This window comes from Balaenoptera musculus, chromosome 20, assembly GCF_009873245.2.
Source record: "Balaenoptera musculus isolate JJ_BM4_2016_0621 chromosome 20, mBalMus1.pri.v3, whole genome shotgun sequence".
NCBI classification, from domain to species: Eukaryota; Metazoa; Chordata; class Mammalia; order Artiodactyla; family Balaenopteridae; genus Balaenoptera; species Balaenoptera musculus.
In genome coordinates, this window is record NC_045804.1 from 7036585 (window position 1) to 7061411 (window position 24827).

At 53.8% G+C, this 24827-nt stretch overlaps 2 protein-coding genes across 7 annotated transcripts in view; both read left to right on the plus strand.

The window, feature by feature from the left end:
• The window catches only part of ARMC7 (armadillo repeat containing 7), a 31567-nt gene that overhangs the window by 751 nt on the left and 5989 nt on the right, over positions 1-24827 (plus strand). For 3 of the 6 annotated variants that reach the window (XR_005017730.1, XR_005017729.1, XM_036836097.1), the window contains exons 1-4: positions 554-667; positions 15086-15417; positions 15669-15933; positions 16032-16175. Coding sequence is in view for 4 of the 6 variants with exons in the window: in XM_036836097.1 (XP_036691992.1) it covers positions 15843-15933; positions 16032-16175 (235 nt within the window). In the remaining 2 variants the exon portion in view is untranslated. Of the gene's footprint in view, positions 1-553; positions 668-6466; positions 6573-15085; positions 15418-15668; positions 15934-16031; positions 16176-24827 lie in introns of those variants that run through there. The other 3 variants (XM_036836099.1, XM_036836098.1, XM_036836100.1) reach the window with 3 other exon arrangements.
• SLC16A5 (solute carrier family 16 member 5) lies at positions 536-15075 on the plus strand. Its single transcript, XM_036836085.1, has 5 exons — positions 536-667; positions 3501-3759; positions 6429-6572; positions 9107-9916; positions 11158-15075. Exons 2-5 carry the CDS (start codon positions 3561-3563, stop codon positions 11403-11405), a joined length of 1401 nt encoding a protein of 466 aa, XP_036691980.1. The 5' UTR covers positions 536-667; positions 3501-3560; the 3' UTR covers positions 11406-15075.

Genomic DNA, 24827 nt, shown 5'->3' on the forward strand with positions numbered 1-24827 from the left:
CTACCCGTCCTTCCGCTGCTGGTGAAGCTGGTGATTCCTTGTTTTCCTCTCGCCAGCTCTCCCACCACGGGGAGGGAGCAGAGGGAGAGGGGCGGCCCCTCCTCTCCGCACACCCGGCCCCTAACCCCAAAGCCCTGTGTGAGAGCGTCCGCTCACCCTTTTGCCCGTACCTGCAAGCTCAGAGGGGCTGGGAATGGATTCTGAGGGCCTAGCTAGGCCTCTGTCGTCAGATGAGAAGCCCTAAAAATCAGCCCGGGGACGGTGTGTGACGGGAGAAGGGCAAGAGGTGTCATGTGAACTTCTGCCCTGCCCACAAACCCAGCTTCAGGCCACCTGGGCACAAAGATGGTGTCACTCAGGGTGGGGGAAGCCTGAGGGCTGAGGTCGGCAGCTCCTGTGGAAAGCTGCTCGCCTCCAGTCCCGGGAAGGGAGAGTGAAGCGCCTCCAGCCGCGTCTCCCTCCTTTGCCCCAGCCACGCACCAGGCAGTGATTGTGACTCCTGGTTCCCAGTACCAAGGGAAGACCACTTCTCTGCTGGGGCAGAGGTGGGACCAGAGCCCCCATCTCTGCTCTGCTCCGCTCTGCTCGAGTCTTCTGGAATGGACCTACCTGCCGGGAAACCAGGTCACCCTTGTTCCTGGGCTTGCCTGCCCCCCGGGGAACACAGGTGGGTCACATTAATGTTACATTTTGTGCTCAGGTGGAGGCTGGGTGCGGGGCTGTGAACAGGTCCTGCTCGTGGTATGGAAGGTGGGGAGGAGGAGGGGAGCGACAGTGATAAACAAGGGAAGGACCCACTCCAACGTGGTGTGAGAACTACTATTACGGAGAGAAATACAGGAAAGGGCCTAGCCTAGCCTGGGGTAGGAATCAGGGTAGCTTCCTGGAGGTGCTGCTGGGGCTGAATCTTGGAGGACCAACGGGACTTCTCTCTGGCTGAGGATTTTGGAATCTCGGCAGCCGAGTTCCGGAGGGGGAACCAGCTTGCTGCAGGAGGGGCTGGGGGACAGAAAAGCTATGTGTGCGACCCGGGAATCGGGGGTGTATGGGAGGGGATAGCCTCCTTGTGGAAGGCCAAAGTCTTCAAGACAGCTCCCAGAGGGAGGCCAGGGCAAAGAGAGAACAAAGGTGCTTAGGGTTTCCTGGGCTCTGATTGTCTGGGGGGCCTGGAGGGAGGAGAAACTAGCTCCACTGAAAGGTTCAGAGGGAAGGTAAGTGCAGAGGGAAGGTCAGAGTCCTGGACTAAGGGCACAAAAGAGACCTCTCCATAGAGGGGCCGGACAAGGGCGGAAGGAGAGGGGACCAGAGTGGGGAGGGGCTGGGGAGTGCCAGGGGTGGGGTGCCATGCGGGGGGAGCAGGAGGAAGTGAGGATGGTGGAGGGAAGGCTGGTGTCCCTTCTGGGAGGAGGAGGAAGGTGGCAGGTCTGGGAGGACCGAGGGGCCGGGATGCGTGGGGAGGGGGGCGAGCAGTAGAGCAGGGTGGGGGACTTGACATTCACAGAGAGGATCAGGTGGCACCAGTGGCCTTTTCATTTGCCAAGGGAACAGAAATCCTGGAAGGGGCGAGAGCCAGTTTGCTGGAGGAGCCTGTCTGAGGTTTGCCCGGAGCATGGGGCTGAGCCAGGAGAATCGGAGCTGGGGGATCTCTGGGGCTCGTGTCACGTGCAGGAGCTAGGAGGGCAGGAGGTGCTCCCAGCCCACACACGGGACTCGAGGTTCCCCCCCCCCACACACACACCCCACACTTCGGGGCTAGGGATGAACGGGCTGCTCCCCTTGGCAGGGCCCCTGGGGGTCCTCTGGGGAGGGAAGAGGCCTTGTGGCTGGAGAAGGGATTGGAGCCCGTGAAGGAGGCAGTTAGGGTGGGTCCGGCTTAGGTGCTGTGTTAAAGCTCCTGGGCCCCGGGGTGGGGGGGGAGGGGTGGGGTGCTGGGCTTGGCAGGAAGGGGGTTTCATATTTCTGATAGTTTCCTGAGTTTCCATGGATCTTCGGGGCCTGGGGCTAAAAGGCTGTGGGAACAGGAGCTCCTGGGATCCTTTGGCTCTTTGGAGAGCCAGGATGGAGGGTACTGGAAAAGGGCTCGACATCTGGGGAGGGGGCTGGGGCTTTGAGGCCTGGTTAAGGCAGCTTCTGTGATGGGGGTAGTGGCCTGGGTGGTGGCGAGGAACCAAGGTAGGACTGAGTCAAAGATGTGAGGGTGTGTGTATCTGTCTGCAGAGCGTGCGACCCTGGGAGTTTGTGTGTGTCCTTACGTCTGTGTAGCATGTGTCTGTCTGTGTGCATTTGATTGTATGTCTCTAGGCTTGTCTGAGTTTGTCTCTTTAAGTGTGTATCTGCGTAAGTGTATGTCTGTGTGTGTCTCTGTATATGTCTGTGCGCGTCTGTATGTGTGACTGTGTGTGTCTGTGTGTCTCTAGACTTTTCTGTATGTGTCTATGTAAGTGTGTGTCTGCATATAAATCTGTGTGCCTGGGTGGTTCCATGTGTTTCTCTCTGCCTGTCTGTGTGGTGTGTGTCTGGGTGTGTCTGCGTGTGTATCTTTTTTTTTTTTTTTTTTGGCTGCGTTGGGTCTTCGTTGCTGCGCACAGGCTTTCTCTAGTTGTGGCGAGCGGGGGCTACTCTTCGTTGCGGTGAGAGGGCTTCTCACTGCGGTGGCTTCTCTTGTGGAGCACGGGCACGGGCTCTAGGCGCATGGGCTTCAGTAGTTGTGGCACATGGGCTCAGTAGTTGTGGCACACGGGCTCAGTAGTTGTGGCTTGCAGGCTCTAGAGCGCAGGCTCAGTAGTTGTGGCTTACGGGCTTAGTTGCTCCACGGCATGTGGGACCTTCCTGGACCAGGGCTCGAACCCGTGTCCCTTGCATTGGCAGGCGGATTCTTAACCACTGCGCCTCCAGGGAAGCCCTCTGCGTGTGCATCTATGTAAGCCCTCGTTTAGCTGTTCTGTGTACACTCCTGGGGGGCCCCAGCCCTGTCTTGCTCACCTCAGCCATCACAGCAGCACTGACAGTGAACCTGGCTGTTGATGTGGCATTGTGAAAGCCCGTGTTTGTGAGCAGGAAGCCTGGTTATGAATGTTCGGAAGGTATCCGTGTGTGCCTGTGTGCCATCGGGGCTAGGCTGGCTCAGACGCCTGCTCCATTCTGTAAGCGATTGTCGAGTGCTTGCCACGTGGTGTGTGCGGGCGGGCCAAGGCTGGCTGGGAAGTCCCACCTGCTGACCACTAAGCGATGTAACAGCCAGAACGAATTCCACCCACCTGCTTTGTCCCACTTATGGCTCACCTGCTTGCCCCTTCTGTCCCTCCCTCCAGGCTTGCCCTGAGAAGTAGGAGAAAGGAGATGCCAAGGCCAGCGCATGGGCCTCTGGCCATCTCCCAGGGGGCGGTGCCCCTCTGTGATACCTGGTGCTGGGGCAAGAGGAAGGGACGGTTTCAAGCGCCCAGGGAAGGTGGCAGGTGGGCCAAGGGAGGGCTGGCAGCTCCATTCTGTCCCTTCCCCAGGTGGCCCGGGCAGTAGGAGCAGTGGCCGTGAGGCTGTGGCAGCAGCACTCGTAGCCGAGGATGCCCCAGGCCCCGGAGTGTTCGGAGGGCTACTGGGCCTGGATGGTGCTCCTGGCCTGTGTGGTGACCCAGGGCCTCACCCTGGGCTTCCCCACGTGCATCGGCATCTTCTTCACTGAACTGCAGCGTGAGTTCCAGGCCAGCAACAGCGAGACCTCCTGGTTCCCCTCCATCCTGACAGCCATGCTCCATGCAGGGGGTGAGCAGCCAGGGGAGGGATGGAGGGAGGGATGAAAAAGAGCCCGGGTGGGGGAGGAAGCCACAACCCCCCTGGCCTCCTGGGTCCCTCTCTCTGAGGCCACAGGTTTTGCCTTGTGCTGTGTATCCCTAAGATCTCCTGTGATTTCAACAGGGCCAGTTCCCCTGCCTGGAATCCGGCGGGGCGGGGCTGGACTGGGCTGGGGAGGGGCAGAGGGGGGAGAGGCCCCTAAGATGTGAAGCCGGTCCCCTTGATGACTGTGGGAGGATGGAGCCAGACTGAAGGCGTGCCGGGCACTCAAGCACAGACTGGAGGAGGAGTGGCTTGGGGTCCCGCTGGGTGATCTCTCGGAACCTCAGTTTTTTCCTCTGCAATATGGGAGTGACACCCAGCATCCCATCCTGCCCACCTCCCACATAGGATTGGAGAGAAGATCACATGGGGTCCCGGCCAGGTCTGAGAGCTAGGGCAATGGAAGCAGCTGTGAATTATTAGTATTTTGGAGACCCTCATCAGGGCTTCAGGATGGGAAGGGGGGCTCAAGGAAGACACCAGGAGCAGGATGGGGGCAGGGTAAGAGCCCATCTTTCACCAGGAAGCAGAGTGAGTGTTGAAAGGGCTGGGGAGACGGAGGGAGGGCTCCTCCAGGGATGTGAGCACCTCACCCTGACCCCAGGGAAAGGGAAGGGCAGGGGCTGCGCTGGAGGGTTCTCCACAATAGCCTTGGGCTCCTGGAAGATCTCCAGGGAGAGCTCCACAGGCAGTTCCCTCAGAGGGGCCTGGTCAGCTAGAGCCAGACCTCACAGGCCGCCGGGCTCTCCCCACGGGTGTGTTTGCCTGTCTCCTCTGATCCATCTCCCTGCTTACCTCCTGCCCTGCCCTCCACCTGGCACCAGCAGCCTGCTTGTTATTCCAGGTCCTTCCCTCGAATGGGGAGGGAGGTCAGACTGGGATAGAAGCCACCCTCACTGCAATGACCCCTGAACATGCTGCCTGGCAAGGAGCAAGGCCAGGCCTGGCCCAGACCGCATAACCTTTTCGTCAGCAAGTTTGGGCAGAAGTGGGAATCTCAGACAGTTCCTTCCCTGCAGCCAGAGAGGGGTCTGGGCCAGGGGCTGGGAACCAGGCGTTCGCTGGGGACCTCACTCCCCCACCAGCTTTAGACTCATGCCTAGCAGGTGTGCCAGCATCTCAGTGGGCCCGGGACTCCTGTCTGTGTCACACACACACACACACACACACACACACACACACACACACACACACACACACACACACACACACACACACACACACCTTTAGCCCACGCTCATTCAGAGTATTATGGAAATTTTAAACTTGAAAGTGTCCTTGATCCTAAGTACCTCTCACTCCCACACGTTTTAGAGGTGAGGAAAGCAAGCACAAAGTACAAGGCCTTGCCGGTGTTGCAGAGTGAGTTCAGGGCGGAAGCAGAAACACCTTGCTTCCCAGCGCCCCACCCCGCGCCCTCGGCTGTCTCGGCTGAGCTGGCACACATCCCAGCCCCTCACCCCCAACTCGATGACGCAGGGCTTTCCCCAGTGTCACCTTTCCAAAGTCAGGCCAGAGTGTGGGGTGGGAGAGATGTGTGAGTCAGCAGTCACGTCCACTTCAAAGCCTTTCCTCTCCCTCTATGGTGCCTCTCCTTGATTACCTCTGAGGACGGGCCGCTCACTTCCCATGTTCGCTCCCATACTCGTACTGGCTCACACCCACACATCCTCTCTCCATGCCAAACACACAGACACACACCGAGTGCACACACACACTTTCCTTGTCCCTTTGGCTGCTCTCTGGGAGAGCAACTCTGGAGAAACTCTGCTGTGTGTACTCGGGGGCAGGGTACTTGGTGAATGGGGCCCTGCGAGGTGTTGAGAGCAGCCGGCCAGGACTGGCTCACTTCTACCCTGGGTCTGCACTGGTGAGAAAGCAGCTCAGGCTGGGGGTGGGTGAGGGAGGACAGGCCCCTCTCTACCAGGAGCTAAACATCTGGGTGCAAGACTTTGGTGGTGGCTGGAGGGGGTTGGGGGGAGAGGGTACCCCACCTGCTTTTCTCCAGAGTGCCCCAGAGGCCAGAGCCAGTGGGTGAAGGGTGGCCCAGGGCCCCAGGCTGCCCACCCTGGACAGGTTGAAGGATGGTGGGAGGGCTGTGGCCAGTCTTCTTGAGGATGGGGGAGGGGGAGCAGGGGCTGGAGGCGCTCACCATGATTTAGCTGCCCTGGGACCCTCGCCCACCAAGACAGACCCCCGTGAGGGGCGTCCACCCAGGTCACAAGCCAATCCCATTTCACCTGGACGGAAGCGGCCTCAGGTCAGTGCAGTGAACGGCCTCAGTCTGTACCTCCGGGGATCCTTGTCAGGGTCAAACGGAATATTTGCAGCACCTCACCTCACAGCTGGCCAGACATCACCCAGTCTGACCCCTCAGTCTCTGGGGGAGGAAACTGCAGCACAGAGAGGGATTGGCGTTGCTTGGCCCGAAGCCGGTCTGTGGCAGGGCGGGGCTCGGAACCCAGGTCTGTATGTTCCGGGGCTTGTGCCCGTTAAGCCACCTGCTAGTTCCTGCTGGAAGCCCCTCCCAAACCCACTGTCCCCTCCCTCTGACCTTGTCATTCCGCTGCCCCTGCCGGCTGCCCCCCCCCCCGCAGGGCCCTTGTGCAGCATCCTGGTGGGGCGCTTCGGCTGCAGAGCGACGGTGATGCTGGGCGGCGCGCTGGCCGGCCTGGGCGTGGTGGCCGGCTCCTTCAGCTGCACCCTCGGCCAGCTCTACCTCACGGCGGGCTGCATCACAGGTGACTGCCATTCCATGTCGAGAACTGCTGGGCAGCTACTGGGTGCAAGACTGAAAAGGGCCAGGCACAGCGAACAGGGCAGGCAAAGCACCAGATCTTCTGGGGCTGCTTACAGTCACGTGAGGGAGAGGAACGACGAACAGAGGAGTAAGAAAGATCATATCCGATCATGACAAGCACCTGAGAAGACAGGACAGCTGATGTGATAGTGTCCTGGCTCGGCTAGGGGTGGGTAGAGATTAAACAAGTAAAGAGGTAGAATAACTACAACAGCCAACGCGGAAGGTAAAGCAGGGTTGCAGGAGGTTGCTGATTTCAGCAGGGCGGTCGGGGAAGGCCTTGCAGAGAGGGTGGCGTTTGGGCAGAAGGAGGTGAGGGAGTCTGCCAGCAGGCTGTCTGGGGAAGAGCCTTCCAGGCAGCAGGAACAGCAGGAGCAAAGGCCCAGAAGTGCTCAAGGAGCAGCGCGGAGGCCGATGGGGTAGAGGGGCGTGAATGAAGGGTCAAAGGCGTGGGGGGGGTGGGGAGACCAGACACAGGTTTAGTTCCTAAAAGGTTGTGTAGTGAGATGGGAAGCCATGTGAGGGGTTCGGGCAGAGGGACGTCATCCAGCCGCTGTTTGTGAAGCACTGAGCGCTGCTCTGGCTGCGGTGTTGAGAATACACCATAGGGGGCTGGGCTGGGAGCAGAGAACAGGTAGGGGCGTGGCCATCACCCAGCCAGGAGGTGGTGGTACCTTCAACCAGGGTGGTATGATTGGGGTGATGGGAAGTGGTCGTGTTCAGGACCGCATGTGAGGTGCAGAGAAGGAGCCAAGGAGGGTGATACCAAGGGGAGAATGGAAGAATGGAGTAGCCACTGACTACAGTGGGAAACTAGGGGAGCAGCAGGTTCTCGAGAGGGTGGGAAGCTCAGGTTTGGACACGTCCAGTCTGGAGTTCAGGGAACAGGCCTGAGCTGGAGTGGGCAGCTGGGGAATCCTGAGATGGCTGGTACTCAAGTCTCGAGATGAGGTATCGCCCTGCTGTCACTAAGGGAACAAGGGAGGACGGATGTAAAGGACTGAGGCCTGAGGCCCAGGGCACAGACACTCCAGTGGTTAGCGGCCTGGGCAGGAAGAAGTGACAGAGAGGTAGAAGGAGCACCAGGAGAGTGGGGTTTCTTGAGAAAGGAAGTGAGGAAAGTGCGCAAGCAGGAGGGAGTGATCGACCGTCAAGCCACTGATGGATCAGACCGAGTGGGGATCAGACTCCATCTTTGGCTTTGCAAAGTGGAGGTTGGAGGCTTTGATAAGAGGAATCCTGGAGCAGAGGTAAGGATGAAAGCCTGATTGATTGAAATAGGTTCAAAAGAGAACAATAGGGGCGTTCCCAGGTGGCCTAGTAGTTAGGATTCTGGGCTTTCACTGCCGTGGCCCAGGTTCGATCCCTGGTCGGGGAATTGGGATCCCACAAGCCATGTGGCACGGCCAAAAAAAAAAAAAAGAGAGAAAGAAGAGGAGGGAAACTGGAGACAGTGGAGATAAACAGTATTTCCAAGAAATTTTGATATAAGGGGAGCAGAGAAATGGGCCAGTACCCAGAAGAGACTGATGTCAAGAGTTTTGTTGTAACGGGAGAAATAACAATGAAGGAGAATGATCTAGTAAAGAGGGGATAATGGATGCCGCAGGAGAGGGAAATTGCTGGAGGGATGTGCCTTCAAGTAGACAGGATTCAGGGCAGAAGTGGAGGGCTGCCCTTGACTGGGAGCACGGACTGTCCATTGTCACAGATGGGAGGGTAGGTGGTCAGCTGGCAGTGAGGGAGGGAGGTGTCGGGGTGCTCAGAGGAAGAAGGCCTGGTGGTCATCTAAGAGCGGGGAGAGTAAATGGTCGAGGGAACTACAGTGGCACCATGGGTGGCCCGAGGGCCCGCCTGAGGCCAGTGGTCACAGCGTGGTTGTGAACTTTCTCTCCAGCATGTTCAGCTGTGCACGGAGTAGGTAGGGAGGTGGCATCCAAGCTGAGTCAGAAGAGGAAAGTCTGAGGGAAGCATATTCCAGGCAGAAGGAATGGCAACTGCAAATGTCCGAGTAGGTGGGCAGCTTACTGTCCAGAGGAAGAGAAAGAGACTGATGGGACTTGATCATGGCGAGTGACAGGGAGAGTGGCCTGAGATGGCACTCAAGAGGTGGCCAGGGACCAGACCGTGCAGAGCCTTCCAGGGCATAGTAAATACTTTGGCTTTTTTTCTAGGTGTGATGGGAAATCTTTGGAAAGTGTTAAGCAGCAGAGAGACTTAACCTGATTTAGGTTTTTGAAAATCCCCCTGGTGCTGTGCCAGCGGGAACACGTGTGCCCCTGGCAGCCTTGAGAGGGCAGATCTGAGGGGTGGGATACTTCTAGGGAGGTGGTGAGGTAGTCTGAGTCCATCTTAAATCCCCGGGGACCTGGAAGTGGGTCTGCGCTGGAACGGAAGGAGAACAGACCTGGGACGTGACCCCAGGGTCCGTGCGCTGCGTGCGCCCTGGAGCTGGTCCCCCCTCTCCTTCCGCAGGCCTGGGCATGTGCTTCAGCTTTCAGTCGAGCATAACTGTGCTGGGATTCTACTTCACCCGCTGGCGGGTGCTGGCCAACGCGCTGGCCTCGGCGGGCGTCTCCCTGGGCATCATGCTCTGGCCACTGCTCTCCCGCTATCTCCTGGAGGACCTGGGCTGGAGAGGCAGCTTCCTCATCTTCGGCGGGGTTCTTCTCCACTGCTGTGTCTGTGGGGCCATCCTGAGGCCCGTGCCTGCCACTGCGACCCCTGAGACCAGAGAAGGCCTCCCTCCACCTTCCAAGAGACCCGCGCGAGGCTGCCTGGCAGCATACGGTCGGGCCGTCCAGCGCCACCTGGCCTTCGACGTCCTGCGGCACAACGTGGGCTACCGCGTGTACACACTGGGAGTCGTCTGGATGATCATGGGTTTCCCACTGCCCCACGTCTTCCTGGTGCCGTATGCCATTTGGCACGGGGTGGATGAACACAGGGCGGCCCTGCTCATCTCCATCATTGGCTTTAGCAACATCTTCCTGCGGCCCATGGCTGGGCTGGTGGCAGGCCGGCGGGACTTTGCCAGTCACCGCAAGTACCTGTTCAGCCTGGCAGCCCTGCTCAACGGGCTCACCAACCTGGTGTGCGCGGCGTCGGCCGACTTCCGGGTGCTGGTGGGCTACTGCCTGGTGTACAGCGTGTCCATGAGCGGCGTTGGTGCTCTCCTCTTCCAGGTCCTCATGGACGTTGTCCCCATGGACCGGTTCTCCAGCGCCCTGGGCCTCTTCACCGTCCTGGAGAGCGTCTCCATCCTCATCTCCCCGCCACTGGCTGGTGAGGCCCTGGGAGGGAGGGCAGCCAGGTGTGGCCTGGGCAGGGCATGGGGAGGGGTGCAAATAGGAACAGTCTGGAGATGTGGGGCCCCTCCAGCATCTCAGGGTTAGAGACTTGGAATCTGTGATTTTCTCAAGCACCTCAGGGGACTGGCTGTAGCCTGTTCCCCAGCTGGCACTCGGGGTAGGAACAGTGAAAAATAAGGATTTTCATACCAGACTTATCTCAGTCCTTTGTCTTCCCCTCTGTACCTCTGGTTTCTTATCAGTAAAGTGGGGATGACAATAGAATCTACCTCATAGGCTTGTTGTGGGGATCACAAGTGTCATATAGCAAAGCGCTCAGTAGAGAGCCTGGCACACGGTAAGTGCTACGCACATGTCTGCTGTTATTAACATCCTGTGCCTGTGGGGCCCGGGCAAGTCATTTTCCTCCTCTGAGCCACAGTGTCATCTGTGCAGACGAGAAATGCAGACGAGAACACCTACCATACCCATCCCTACACCTGCGCCAGTCACGGGGTGGGCAGGGCTGAGTACAGAGATCTAGTCCCCACCGCTCAGGGCTTACCTTCTGGTGGAGGAGTCGGGGATTAGAGCAAAGAGGCCCCTTTGTGATCGTAATGGTGATTTGTGCCGGGAAGGAAACAAACAGATATGGAAGCAGAGACCCACAGGACTGGACTTGCTGGGCGGCTGAGCGTGTGACATTCAGAGTAGAAGGGAAGGTGTGTGAAGCCCGTGGTGCTGAGGGGCAGTCAACAGACAGCACAGTTATTACAGTCAGACAGTGGGGACTCCTCCCAAGTGTGGCATCGGAAGTCCCAGCTTCCAAGGGCGTTCTCCAAGCCGACAAGCGGGGAGAGCAATCCAGGAGGAGGCATGACGGGCCTGGGGTATGGCTGAGCAGATATCCCAGACGCCACTGGCCCTTGAGTCCTTGGCTTCCTGCCGCCAAGGGTAAAGGAAACATGCCCTTAAGTGCTCATCTGACCCACCCAAGGACTCTTCCTGCCCAGACTGGGGCTGGTTTAGTGTTTCCTTTCCTTTCATTCAACAAATACCTAATGAGTTCCTACTAGGTGCCAGCCACGGTTCCTAGTGCTGGGGATGCAGCAGAGACAACAACAAAATCCCTGCTCTCACAGAGCACACAATTTAGCAGGGGTTGGGGGCTGAGGGGGCGCGGGCGGGAGGCCTGGTAGCCAAGGGCAGTGGCCTAACTTGCTCTCTGTCCCCTAGGACTCCTCCTAGACACCACCAGCAACTTCAGCTATGTCTTCTACATGTCAAGTTTCTTCCTCATCTCAGCCGCCCTCTTCATGGGTGGCAGTTTCTGGGCCCTGGGGAAGATGGAGAGGCAGGGCCCACCGGCTGAGATGGAAGGAGCTGTAACAGAGGCTGCCCCAGAGCAGGGCCTCACTATGGAGGACACAGACGGTCCCAAGAAGCAGCTGCGCATGGAGATCATGTATGTGACCAGCGTCTGAGCCCTGGGATCACTCACATGTGTGACTGGCATCTGAGCCCTGAAGTCAGTGAGTCCTGCCTCAGCCCAGGAATGTCCAGATACTTCGCCAGAGGCTGGGGTGAAGGGCTGCCCAGAAAGCCTGAACCAAAGGCCATCTGGGTTCTGCACGTCGGGACTCAGCCAGGAGTTGGGACCTTAGAGGCTGGCCTCCAGAGGCTCGGGGTTCCTCCTAACCAGCAGAATCCAGGAGCGGATCCTCCTGACTTTTTTGCTGGGGCACCAGAGTACCTGGGGCCCAGGAAGGTGGGTCTGAGCCCAGCTCAGGTCTGTCACGGCTGGCTTGGCTCAGCTGTCTGCCTACGCTGCTGCTACAGCTCAACACACTGGACCCTCAAGTCCAGCCTGGGCGCCTCCCATGTGATCTCTTTGTCTTTCACCCTCTAGACAGTTCCGAAGAGCTCAACCCTCCTCCGAGTCCCTCCTGCCCCCCTTCTTCCCAGGTGGCCCAGCCCTTGCCCGCAGGGCTGCCCCCCAGCACAGGTTGCTGGGCCTCATGCTACCTGGAATCTTGGGACGAAGGGCTTTGTGAGAGAATGTGTTGCAGTGGTGGAGGGCCAGGCTGAGGGGTCGGCCTGGATGCAGGATTTGGACAGATTAAATGTCAGGTGGAGCACCCGTCCTGGCGACAGTGCAGAGAACTGGAGGGGAGCCCCTGGCTTGGGTCCTAGAATCAGTGAAATCTGAGGGCCCCCTGCACACTCAGCAGGGCCTGCTCTAGGGTCTCCTCCCTCCTCTGCCCCATCCTGTATCTTGGCTGGGAAGATTAGTGCTGGGGGCGGGGGGGGGCGGGCACGGGGGAGCCACACATCAGACCAGGGGAGGAAGGATTGCTAGGCAGGGCCCCAGGACCTCTGTGAAAATGGAGCTGCTTTTGCAGCAGAAGCCCTTTCACTGCCCTCTCCTGTCATCCTTTTCTCCCTGCTGTGTCAGAGGTGTCAACCCTGGGATAAGTGGCTGGCTGGGCCAGCTGCCAGGCCACCCCTGCTCCCCACTGGCCTGTGCGTCTGGCCTGGAAGTCAGAGCTTCTCCCCCAGACCGGCTGCCACATACTCTTTTTGCTGGTGCCTTCCCTGAGGTCATCACCTGGGGGCTGGCTGTCATCAGCCCAGGCTCGTCCCAACAGTGTACCAACTGAGTGAAAGGAAAAACAGAGTTTGTTTGAATTACACACAAAAACATTTTCTGCAGCGGGTTATAAACCCTGTGAACTAACGAAGCTAGAAAAGAGGCCTGGAGTAAGTTTTCCCCCATCCCCCTTCAGGGCTACTCCCACCAAGGACCTTGTTTGTTGATTCAAGCTCAACCAGGTTTCAACAAGAAACCCTTATCAGGAGAATTGATTTTCTTTTTATGACCCGACTCCAGCCTTCCTCCTGCACAAGTCCAACTGGCGTGAGTCAGCATCCTTGGGGATGTTGTCTTTTCCAGGACTCTTGAGGGCCCCCTTCTGGCAAAAAGAGGTAGTACGGAAGTGAAGCAAAGGGCTCTGGGCTGGAATAGAGACCTGAATTCACGTTTGACTCTGCCACAATTTGCTGTGTGACTCTGGACAAATTGTCCACCATCTCTGGGCCTTGAAAAAGGAGGAGATTGGCCTAGATAAGTTGAAGTCTCTTCCAGTTTGAAAAGTCTGATCCTGAAGACCCCCCATTGCCTCCCTGACCCCCCCCCCCCATCCTGTCCTGTACTTGGTCACCATCCACAGCTTGTGCACTGAAGGGGGAATCCACAGCCGGACACATTTTACCAGGTCCTGCCACCTTCTCCATCTTAACTGAGCGGAAAAGGAGAGTTGGGGCTGGTGGGTAGATGAATACTTTTCGGTGCTAGTAGCCACAAGGCTTTGAAACGTGTATCCCCTTTTAGGCCCGCTTCCTGAAAACTGATTTCTTTCAAGGAAAAAAGATATTAGTAAACATTTAGCATAGGGAACTTTGACCTCCTCTGCCCCCTGGGCAAGAGTGGCGATAATCTCTGGGCATACTGAGCATCTACTGTGTGTCAGGAACTGGGCAGAGAGGAGTTAAGACCTGGTCGCTGCCCTCAGCACAAAACCAAGGACTAAGAATTCTTCCCAAAGATGAGGACCTCTGAAGCCTTAGGAGGGGACAAATGAGGGAGGCTGGGGTGGCCCATCTGATTCCAGAACCCACACTTAGCTGATCCTGGGATTCCCCTAGAGAGGTCTAGATCAGTTCCTGACCAGGAACTCACTTCCATCCTGTCCCCAAGCTCTGAGCTCCTGGTCCCCAGGCCTTTACTGCTCTGTCCAGACAGAAGCAGAGAAGCCCCCCTGGCCACCTTGTGCTGAGATATACTTCCCCAAGTCGAATCAGCTCCCCTCAGAATGTGGAGGGCCTGGTGAGGGGCCTGGGGCCACTGCCCTGCAAGAAGCAGCCAGGGTACTCAAGCACCCAGACTATGGTCATAACTCCTGCCCCAGGGGTGTGTGCATAGGGCAGGGGCTGATCACAGGGACCTGAGCCACCACGGAGGTTGAGGCTGCTTTCAACGGGGCTGTGGTAGGCTGGAGTGTGGCAGCCACTCTGCCCGCATGCCAGGCCCAGGGCAAAAGGAGCACGGCCCTTGCCCTCAAGAAGCTCGCAGCCCAAGCCCCTTTCATCCCCACATTTTCAAGCACGACTGGAGTCTGGGAGGACCACCTTCCTCCCTGGTGCTCCGTCCCCTGTGCCTATGAGGTCTGGGTCACACGCCCCCTTCCTGAGAAGCCCCGAGAAAGAAGTGGGCAGAAGGGCTTCAGCATCAGAAAACCGCCAAAGCGGTACAACTGGGCTCCTTCTAGGGCCCGATGGTGCTGCCCTGGTGCTCCCCGTCCACCTGGCTGATAAAATGCCTTCCAGCCAGAGGTGGCAGACTCAGCTCGGGATTGGGAAGCAGAGGGTACCAGGCTCGCCCACCTTTTATTTTCATTTTGGCCGTGCCACGCGGCATGCGGGATCTTAGTTCCCCGACCAGGGATAGAACCCATGCCCCCTCCATTGGGAGCGCGGAGTCAACCACTGGACTGCCAGGGAAGTCGTCGCCTGGCTTTTGGGAAAAGCAGACCAGAAGGTAGTGTCAAAGTGTTACCGAACCCAGGTCCGGCTGCTAGCCGCTCGAAAGCCAATTCTTGAGAGACAAGGGTTGGTAGGAAAGGAAAGGTTGCTTCAGAGGCTGGCAACCAGGGAGAGGGTGGAGTCCTGTCCGAGAACTCCCGATTGCTGTTCAGGGCACAGGGGCTTTTAAAAGGGAGTTTCAGGGTTATATAGGCGGAGGGAGGGAGCAGAACAGCATAGTCAGTTCTGGCAGTCATCTTGGTCGTTTTAAGTACGGTTAATCTTTAGTTCCAGGGTTTGTTCCCATTTCTTTGAGGCCAGTTCTCGGAATTGTGTGAAGTGGAGCAGCTTATGTCATGGCTTCAATTTGATCATCATGTGGTCATCCTCTTCCACCTGGTGGGGGCTTCAGTAGCTGCAAAACAGCTCACAGGATACGGCTCAGAATGTTATCTATAGCCCTTAAGGAGGAACTAAACGTCCGTGACTATGCTTAAGGACTAAATTATTATTTGGTCTCCTTTGTTTTCCTCTATTTCTGCATTTTTTCACTTCTCTGATTAAACTTATTCTTTGGCTAAAGTTTTTCCACAGACAAAAGGCAGGCTGAGGACATGGGGGGCAAGGACCATAGGGTCCTGCTCCGTTTCAAAAGGACCCACGTGGGGGACACAGGGAGCCGACACTTGCATTCCTGGGGGCCCTTGGTGTGTGGGGGTAACTGCACCCCTTCGTCAAGTGCAGGGGCACCTGGAGGTGCTTCTGCCCCGACAGCCCCCCACATAGGCGCTCCGGCACCTCTGAGCTCCTAAGGGCCCTAGAGGAGCTCCTCAACGCATCCGCAACCTTCCATGACCGCTTCCATCACGATGCGGATCGCCACCTGCCTGACACAAGAGGCTTGAAGCGCCCGGCGTAAGAACCCGAAGCAAGCCCAGGGAATGACGGCACCGCCCCTCACCCTCCTAGGCCCGCCCCTTCCGCCCCCTGGGGCGGGGCTAAGCGCGGCTTCCCCCGGAAGTCCGGAACCGAGCCGAAAATTAAGCCCAGCTGGGCGCTGCTCCTTCCTCATACGGCGCGCGACTGCGTTCTTCTCTGCCGCGCCCCAATTTGGATGTTCACTCCCAACTCTTACGAGGTACTGAGTCCCCACCCCATTTCCCCAGCCCAATTTCAGCTGCAAATTACTGCAGAACCTGAAGCCAGGAAAGGAACGTATTTGCCGCCCCGGTCTGCCCCTCTCCGGACCCGGCGAGGCCCAGGTGAGGTTCTCGCCCGCTTTCCAGCCTCACCTTCCACACTCCCCTGCCCGTCCCCCGGGGTTCCTCCGCCTCCCGACCATGGCCCAGAAGCCGAAGGTAGACCCCCACGTCGGCCGGCTGGGATACCTGCAGGCGCTGGTCACGGAATTCCAGGAGACCGAGAGCCAAGGTGAGAGCGGCAGGGTGGGGAGCAGGGTACCGCGCAGGGAGGGATCCGGCCGCGATCGCCGCCCCGGACCTGGCTCCAGTGCCGCTTTTCCACTGCAGACGCCAAGGAGCAAGTACTGGCCAACCTCGCCAACTTCGCCTATGACCCCAGTAACTACCAGTATCTGCGGCAGCTGCAGGTCCTGGATTTATTCCTCGATTCACTGTCGGAGGAGAATGAGACCCTGGTGGAGTTTGCTATTGGTAAGGATGGGGCCGCTCTCCTAGATGCCTGATGGGCTGTAATGAGATAATGAGTTAGAAGTGAGTTGTTGGGAAAGGAATCTCTTAGGCAGTCCCTCAGCTGCGAAGGCAGACTTTCGCGAAGTCTGTGCCGCCTCCGCGGTTCACACGTCGTCCAGGTCACAGCTCGCTTGAATCAGGTTTGGAACTCCCAGGACCCCCTCTGCCTGTCTAGCTTCCCTCCCGCTTAGAGGTGAGATAAAAAATGAGGGAATGGATTGAAGCCCCATTGGAGGGAAAAAAGTTGAGTGCCCTTTTTAAACATCTTTGACTTAATGTTTTACCATCGGGACTTCCCTGGCGGTCCAGTGGTTAAGACTCCGTGTTTCCACTGCAGGGGGCACGGGTTCAATCCCTGGTTGGGGAACTAAGATCCCACATGCCGTGGGGCACAGCCAAAAAAAGTTTTACCATCAAGAGAAGTAGCAGTGACTTGGAATGGCTTGTGACTCCTGTAGTTGTTATGGTCTAAGACCTACTGAATTAGTCACTGGACAGATATTTATTGGGCGTATATTGTGCGAGCAAGGTGCTGTTCTAGATGTTGGAGAGATGGCGAACAAGTTGGGCAAAGGGTCTTTGCCCTCAAGGAATTTACATTCTAGTAGTGGGAGACAGCTGGTTGACAAACAAGAAAGCTGAGGCTCTGAAGAAAATAAACAGGGTGATGAGAGAGAGCAAGGGGAGGGAGGGGCTACTTCTGGTTTGGCCATCATGGGAAGGCACAGCGTGGGCAAAGACTCTAGAGCAGGAGGAGCCAGAAGGAACGCTGATGTGGCACCATTGTGGTGAATGAAGCAGAGAGTGGTACTAAATGAGGTTATAGAGAGCTCACGGCACCAGAGTTTACAGGGATTCAGGTGTCGGCATTGGGAAAGAGTTTGGAGTTTATTCTGAAGGCAAACCAACATTGTTTTTTCAGCATGCATCTTTAAAAAAGAACATTTCTCTACATAGTGAAAGGAATCTTATCTACATAGAGAATGAACTTAATAATTCCATTATCACCAAATACCCAGTTAGGCAAACTTCTCTAATAGTTCCCAAAAGGACATTTTGTTGTTGTTGTTTTGTATAAACCAGGATCCAGTCCAGGATTCGTGCACTTAATCTGGTTCTTATGTTCCTTAGATCTCAATCTCTCTCTTTTTAAATAAACTTTGTATTTTAGAACAGTTTTAGAAAAATTGCAAAGATAATACAGAGTTCCCATATATGCCACACCTAGTTTCCTTATTGTTAACATCTTACATTAGTATGGTACATTTGTTACAATTAATAAACCAATATTGATGCATTATTATTAACTCAGGTCCATACTTTATTCAGATTTGTTTAGTTTTTCCCTAATAATCCTTTTACTGCTCCAGGATTCCATCCAAGATACTGTGTTACATTTAGTTGTCATGTCTCCTTAGGCTCCTCTGGGCTGTGCCAGTTTCTTAGACTTTCCCTTTTTTTTGGATGACCTTGGCAGTTTTGAGGAGTACTGGTCAGGTATTTTGTACGTTCTCCCTCAGTTGGGATTTGTCTGATATTTTTCTCATGATTAGACTGGGATATGGGTTTTGGGGAGGATGACCACAGAGGTAAATGGTAAAAGGCCATTTTCATTTACATCATATCAAGGGTATATGCTATCAGCATGACTTATCACTGTTGATATTAACCTTGATCACCTGGATGAAGTAGTGTTTGTCAGGTTTCTCCACTATAAAGTCACTCTTTATTTATTTATTTATTTATTGGCCACACCTTGTGGCATGTGGGATCTTAGTTCCCTGACCAGGGATTGAACCCGTGCCCCCTGCATTGGAAGCGTGGAGTCTTAACCACTGGACCGCCAGGGAAGTCCCTGAAGTTACTCTTTATCCTCCCCCTCCCCCCTTTCCATATGGTGCTCTTTGGAAGGAAATCACAACATCAATTATCTTATATCTCTTTTAATCATTAATAGACTCTTTTTTTCTTTTTTCCTAACACTAATTGTTGAAGGATCCAGACCAGTTCTGCAGAATGTCTCACCTTCTGAATTGTCTGGTTGCCTCTTTATGGTGTCATTTCGTTTGTTCCTGTAACTGCTTTATTTCCTGTAACTTAGAAATTAGATTGAAAACTTTTCTAGACTCAAGTAACACACTTTTTTTTTTTTTTCCTGAATACATCCTGGGCAAATGTGATTTAAATTTTTGAAAGACCATCCAGGTCTGCCTCTAATTTGTGGTATCTGGGACTCCTCTTACTACGACAGGCCTCACACATGTGTGGACATCCCAGCTTCATTCACAGCCCCACAGACACTTGCCTGGTGGCCCCTCATTGGACTTAGGCGTGTACACACAAACAGTGGGGTTCACCCCTGGGAGTCAGGATGCAGGAAAGAGGCCCATGCAGCTGGGGGAGCAGGTTTAGGAACTGGAGCTCTGGGTATGGGGGAAGGGGGATGGGCTTTGGGCAGGCTCCCTGGACTCTTCAGCCTATGGAGAGGGCCAGAGTGAGGCCCTCAGAACCTGGGCTGGGGGCAGGAGCCCCGGTTGCCCAGGTCTAAGAGTGGGAATAGCTCATGTCTCTGCCCCTCTGGAAGATTTTTTTTTTTTTTTTTTTTTTTATTATTTATTTTTGGCTGTGTTGGGTCTTCGTTTCTGTGCGAGGACTTTCTCTAGTTGGGGCAAGTGGGGGCCACTCTTCATCGCGGTGCGCGGGCCTCTCACTATCGCGGCCTCTCTTGTTGCGGAGCACAGGCTCCAGACGCGCAGGCTCAGTAGTTGTGGCTCACGGGCCTAGTTGCTCCGCGGCATGTGGGATCTTCCCAGACCAGGGCTCGAACCCGTGTCCCCTGCATTGGCAGGCAGACTCTCAACCACTGCGCCACCGGGGAAGCCCTGGAAGATTATTATGCTGAATAAATATCGTGAAAAATTGGTCACTTTAAGATTTTCTCCAGTGTTAGTCCTCCATCTCCTCCCCCTTTGGAACTCTGCTCACAGCTTCTGCCACCTGAGTGGTGACAGTGACCCCTGCAGAAGCCCGTGGCTAGACCTCCACCTGAGAGTGATACAGCTCCTTCAACTCAAGCTCTTGACTCTGGAGAAAACTTTGCTGAAAAGAGCAGTCACCCAAGGCAAGTTTTTACAGGATCAGGAAGCAACTTTCCCAAGGCAGGAACACTCTTGAGTTCCTGGCCCACTGAACTGGGAGCTTTGCCAGAGACCAGAGCTGGCCCTGGGTTCTTGCCCTCCTGGCCAGCTTCCCAGAGTGGGTGACCAAGCCCTGGACCTGGAGTCCACGGTCCCCACTTCTCCGCTTCGTAGCCAGTCTTTGTGGATGAGTCCTGTCCCTTCTCTGAGCCTCATTTCCTCGCCGGAGCCTTGTCTGCCTCGCAGGACTGTTGTGGGGAGCAGAGCGTGTGCGCGTGTCTGCGTCTACGTGACGGTGTCAATACTTTGTCTAGAATTGTTGGTATCATCACCAGTTTTACTTTTCACAGCCACTGTTTCCTTCTCTTTTTCTTCTTCTTCCCAACGTCCCCAATCCCAAGAGCAACAGCTTTCTTAGCATTGAATCCCTCCATGGGATCCTCTGGAGGCTAAAATTCTCTTGTATTTATTGTGCATAACTTAAAAGGAAAGTCCCAGTGGTGCTTAGAAGCCTATTTTGTTACTCTTGCTGTCTCCTTTTCTGATAATGTCTGTGGTGCTAAATGGGAAACACTGTCAGTGCTTATTTTGTGCTGGGCTTTGTAGCTTTGAATCTTTTATCTCTGGTGGCAGGTCTGAGATGGTGATCTCCATGAGATCAGAGTGCCTTGCTTATCTTTGTTATGTCTTGAATGCTCGGGCCTTTTGGCCTGGGACGAGGATGGGGCCGGGGAATGTGTGCAGAGTCCTGGCCATGACTTGGTGCTGCAGCCCTGAGCGCGTTTGGTTCTGGAATAACTGCTGGGTTAGATTGCCCGTGGCCATGGTTCGGCAGAACCAAAACCAATGTTGGTTTGTTGGCAAGGAATATAGGGAGTTTGGTAAGAGTGGGGCTTTGGGGTCAGGCAGGCCTGGGTTCAAGTCCTCACTCCCCGACTTAACTCTGGGCACGTGATTTCCCTTCTCCCATCATCGGTCAGGTGGGGCAGGATCAGTACCTGCCTCACAGAGTTGTTGAGAGAATTAAATGAGATAAAGTGCCTGCAGCTGCAAGGTCCCCTAGGTATCCAGACCCCTTTGAGGATAAACGGTTCCCGAGTCTCCCAGAGAGGTGAGGTAGGATGGGATAGTGTCTTATCACCCATCTGTTCCAGGGATTTGGTCCTTCTGGAAAAACATCATTGAATGATAGGAAAAGGTATGAAAGTTGATCTTTAACCTCACAGTGGGTGTCCGGGCAGTAGTAGGAGGAAGTACCACTGGGAGACAGGCACTGGTCGGGCCAGAGCCACCCTCGTTTGGGATGGGGGATAGGAAGTGGGTGAATTATCAGGAACCAGATAAAAAGCCAGGATCTCAGTAAATACTTGAATGAGCGAGAGAATTCAGAGCTCATGCCCCAAATAAAAACTCTGGCAGGCTTTGGCATTAATTTGGGAGTGCTGGACTGAAGCACCATTGGTTGATTCTCTGGTGTCTTATATGCTGTGTGTGCACACCTGCACCATTCTAGATGGTGTAGATGTAAAGGAACCAGGAGATAATTCTCTGCTTCCATGAAAACTGGCTGAATCCTAGTATATCACGGAATACTCAGCAGTTTTGTTACTACAACAGAATGCAAGTAGGTGGCCTCCCACGATTCAGGTTAAATCGCTTTCCTGTGTTCTATTTCCTGCAATACCGGTAGCTGCCACCAGATGGTGGTGGTGTACTGAAAAAGGCTGGTAGATGAATCCTGAGCCGCCTCTCTTTGGAAAATAGGATTTAGTAAAACTGAAGATAGGCATGCCGCGTGACCCAGCAGTTACAATCATAGGGTTAGGTACATGCACGTCCAGACACATATGCAAAAATGTCACCAGCAGTATTGTCTGTAACAGTCCTAAACTGGAAACAGTCAACAGTGGAATGAATTATCAATATTGTGGATATTCATACTGCTTAGCAAGGTAAATGAACAATCTACAGCTCCTTGCAATTATCTTGCAAACATAATGTTAAGCAAATGATGCTAGACACATAATAGTATGTACAGTGTGATTCCATTTCTGTAAAGTCCAAAAAGAGGCAGAACTGAATTATAGTATTTAGGGGTGTGTGTGTAGTAAAATTTTTTTTATTACAAATTTAAAAGGTCCTGCTTATTAATTTAAAATTATTTTATTGCATTGTTACAAGTCAGGAAGAGGTTCACCTCTGAGAGGGGGAGAGAACTGAATCAGGAAAGAACGTGCAGAGGCTTCTGGACTGATGACTGTTTCAGTCTTTGACCTCAGTGCTGGTTCCATGGGCACTTGCTTTCTCACTGTTAAACCCTACCTGTATGTGCCAGCCCTTTCTCTGTGTGTGGGTTGAAGATATGCCCTGTGCCAGCCTCCGGGGCTATAAACAGGTGCATGCTTGGTCCATATCTACTGTGTGCCAGGGAGGGGTCTTACATTATTTAATTCTCTCTTCCCGTTTTACTGATAAAGAAACCTAGGCTTAGAGAGATGGAGTTGCTTGCTCTGCTCACCTGAGTCCCCTGGGGCATTCCTGGGATTCTAGCTAGATCTGCCCACCACAGAGCCCTCGCTCCATCCTCCGTACTCTCGGGTTCCCGTGTACCTCCTTCTCTCACTGGTCATTTAGTGTCCTGGGGTCACACGTCTTTCTGCTTAAAAAGAAATTCCTCAGCCATCCACTTGTTACAGGAGAGAGGTGAATTCAAGGTCCTCACCCCACTGCTCCCTTCCACACCAGCTGGGAAGGCTGGCTCCAGGCCCCTCCGCCCTCCCTCCCCGACTGGCAGAGACCAGTCCCCCTTCCTCTCAGTTCTAGGCACAAGCAGGGAGTACGTGTGTATTTTATTAATTTATGTGAATACATAATTGATTCACATGGTACAGAATTCAAAAGGGTAGGTAATAAACAGTAACTTAGTCTGTAGCCTTTTCTGGAGGCATCCACTGTTACTAGTTTCTTGTGTATCCTCCCAGAGATATTTTAGGGATTGATAAACAAGTATGTGTATATTTGTTTGTATACTATGTATACCTTTTTGCATATCCTACACATGTTGTAGTATACTGTATCTATAGTCTGCCTTTTTTTTTTTTTTTTTTTTTAACTTAGCACCATGTCTTGGCACACCTGCAGTATCAGCCCATAAAGAGCTGCCTGATGCTTTGTAAATGCTGCATGACGTCCACTGCATGAAGGGACTAACATTTAGCCGGCCCCTGAGGGTGGCCATTTAGGTTGTTTCCATGTTGCTCTCATGAGCAGTGTGACAGTGGGTACCCTTATTTGTATGTCATTTCTCACTTGTGGGAGTGTACCTGTAGGATAAAATTTTAGAACTGAAATATAGGTCAGAAGTGCGAAAAGCCATGATTTTTTAAAATTTAATTTGTTTTTTTTAACTTATACAAAACATATCTGTTTAAGTCAAAACTGTATTACCAGTGTGGTCTCACTACCATTCCTGTCCCTTCCACCCTGTTCACCCCTCACATGGAACCAGCAAATGTGAGCATATACATATATGTATATTTGTCTCCTATCTTCTTACATTTAAGAGTAGCTTTCTCTATTCTGTTCTGTCCCTTGAATGTCTGTCCTGAAATTTCAGAGAGAACCATTTTCAAGATACTAAAGTAAAACCCAAGAACAAATAGCCCCCAGTGAAGATTTTGACCTGGGATTGACCGCGGCCAGGCCAGTACCCTGGGGCGGGCGGGTCCTCAGATGTAACGGTCTTGAGCCACTGTCTCCAAGGACTCGCCCAGCCCTCTGAGGCGCCAGGTGCTGGCTAAGCACTTGTCAGCATGACCTCATTTAATCCCCAGGACAATAATTTGACCCTCCTGTCCCTTCCAGCACCAGTGCCCTACTTGCTTTGTGACCTGAGATCCCCTACCTGCCCTCTCTGAGCCGCCCGCTTTCTCATCCTGGACTGCACTAAGGTTTTCTCCTGTGCCTCTCCCGGGGGTTTCTGTGGCTCCCCACATCTAGAAGGGCCCTGCCTTTGCCTCTTGTTCTCTTTCTCTCTATCTTGCCAGGTCTGTCCAAAATATGTTCATCCGCCGGTCAGAACTTGTTCTCCTTTTTGTCTGGAAACCAGTTTTTAAATTGCAGCAGGATCAGCATACAGTGAAATGCACATAGCTTAAGTGTCAGTCGGATGAATTTCTAAATTCATTAAGGTATATGTACCTCAATATAACCAGCACTTAAATCAAGATACAGAATGTTTTCATCTCCCCAAAAAGGTCCCTCGTACCCTCTGCCAGTTAGTGTCTTCCACCCTGAGGTAACCATTATTCTAACCTTTATCCCCAAGGATCAGTTTTGCCTGTTCTTGACCTTCATGTAAAAGGAATCATACAGGATATAGTGTCTGGTTGCTTTCACTCAGCATAATGTTTCTGAGATTCATCCAAATTGTTACAGTATCAGTAGTTCATGTCTTTGTATGAATAGGCTGCAATTTGTTCATCCATTCACCCGCTGATGGAGATTTGAGCTGTTTCTAGTTTGGAACCTTTATGAATAAAGCTGTTATGATAATTTTTGTACAAGTTTTCTTGTATACATAGGTACTCATTTCTCTCGGATAGATTCCTTTTATACATATGTGCTCATTTTTCTCAGATAGATTTGGGTAGGAGTGGAATTGCTGAGTCGTAGGGTAGATGTATGTTTACTGTGTTAGAAGCTGCCGAATAGTTTTCCACCATAATCACGACGTGTTACACTCCTCACCACCAGCATATGCGAGTTCCAGTAGTGCTCCCTCCCCGCCAACACTTAGTATCATCAGTCTTTTTTTGTTTTAGCCATTATGATAGGTGTGTAGTGGCCTTTTATTGTGGTTTTAATTTTCATTCCTCTGATAAGGAATGTTGAGCACATTTTCATATATTGACCCTTTTGTGCAGAGTTTATCGAAGTCTTTTGCTCATTTTTTTTTATTGTGTTGTTCATCTTTTGATATGTAGGAATGCTTTATATATTCTGGATATGAGTCCTCTGTCAGAATCTATGAATATTTTCTTCTTTTGCTTTTTTACTTTTTTTTTTTTTTTCTTCTTTGGTATGAAGAAAAGAAGTGAAGGTGGTGAAGGGAGGGCCTCTTGGGGAGAGGGACTGATTAGGGTGGTCATGGAAGGCTCTTAAGGAAGCCTCCTCATGGAAGAGGTAACATCTTTTATTTATTTATTTATTTATTTTTGGCTGCGTTGGGTCTTCGTTTCTGTGCAAGGGCTTTCTTTAGTTGCAGCGAGCAGGGGCCACTCTTCATCGCGGAGCACGGGCTTCTCACTGTCGCGGCCTCTCGTTGTGGAGCACAGGCTCAGCAGTTGTGGCTCACGGGCCTAGCCGCTCCGTGGCATGTGGGATCTTCCCAGACCAGGGCTTGAACCTGTGTCCCCTGCATTGGCAGGCAGATTCTCAACCACTGCGCCACCAGGGAAGCCCACGGTGGCTTCTC

Bases quoted from the DNA above. Each gene is read 5' to 3' on its own strand.
- SLC16A5 (XM_036836085.1), top strand. From the start codon at position 3,561: ATGCCCCAGGCCCCGGAGTGTTCGGAGGGCTACTGGGCCTGGATGGTG. The intron at 6,573-9,106 runs GTGACTGCCATT...CTCCTTCCGCAG, and splicing joins CACGGCGGGCTGCATCACAG to GCCTGGGCATGTGCTTCAGC. The intron at 9,917-11,157 runs GTGAGGCCCTGG...TCTGTCCCCTAG, and splicing joins CATCTCCCCGCCACTGGCTG to GACTCCTCCTAGACACCACC.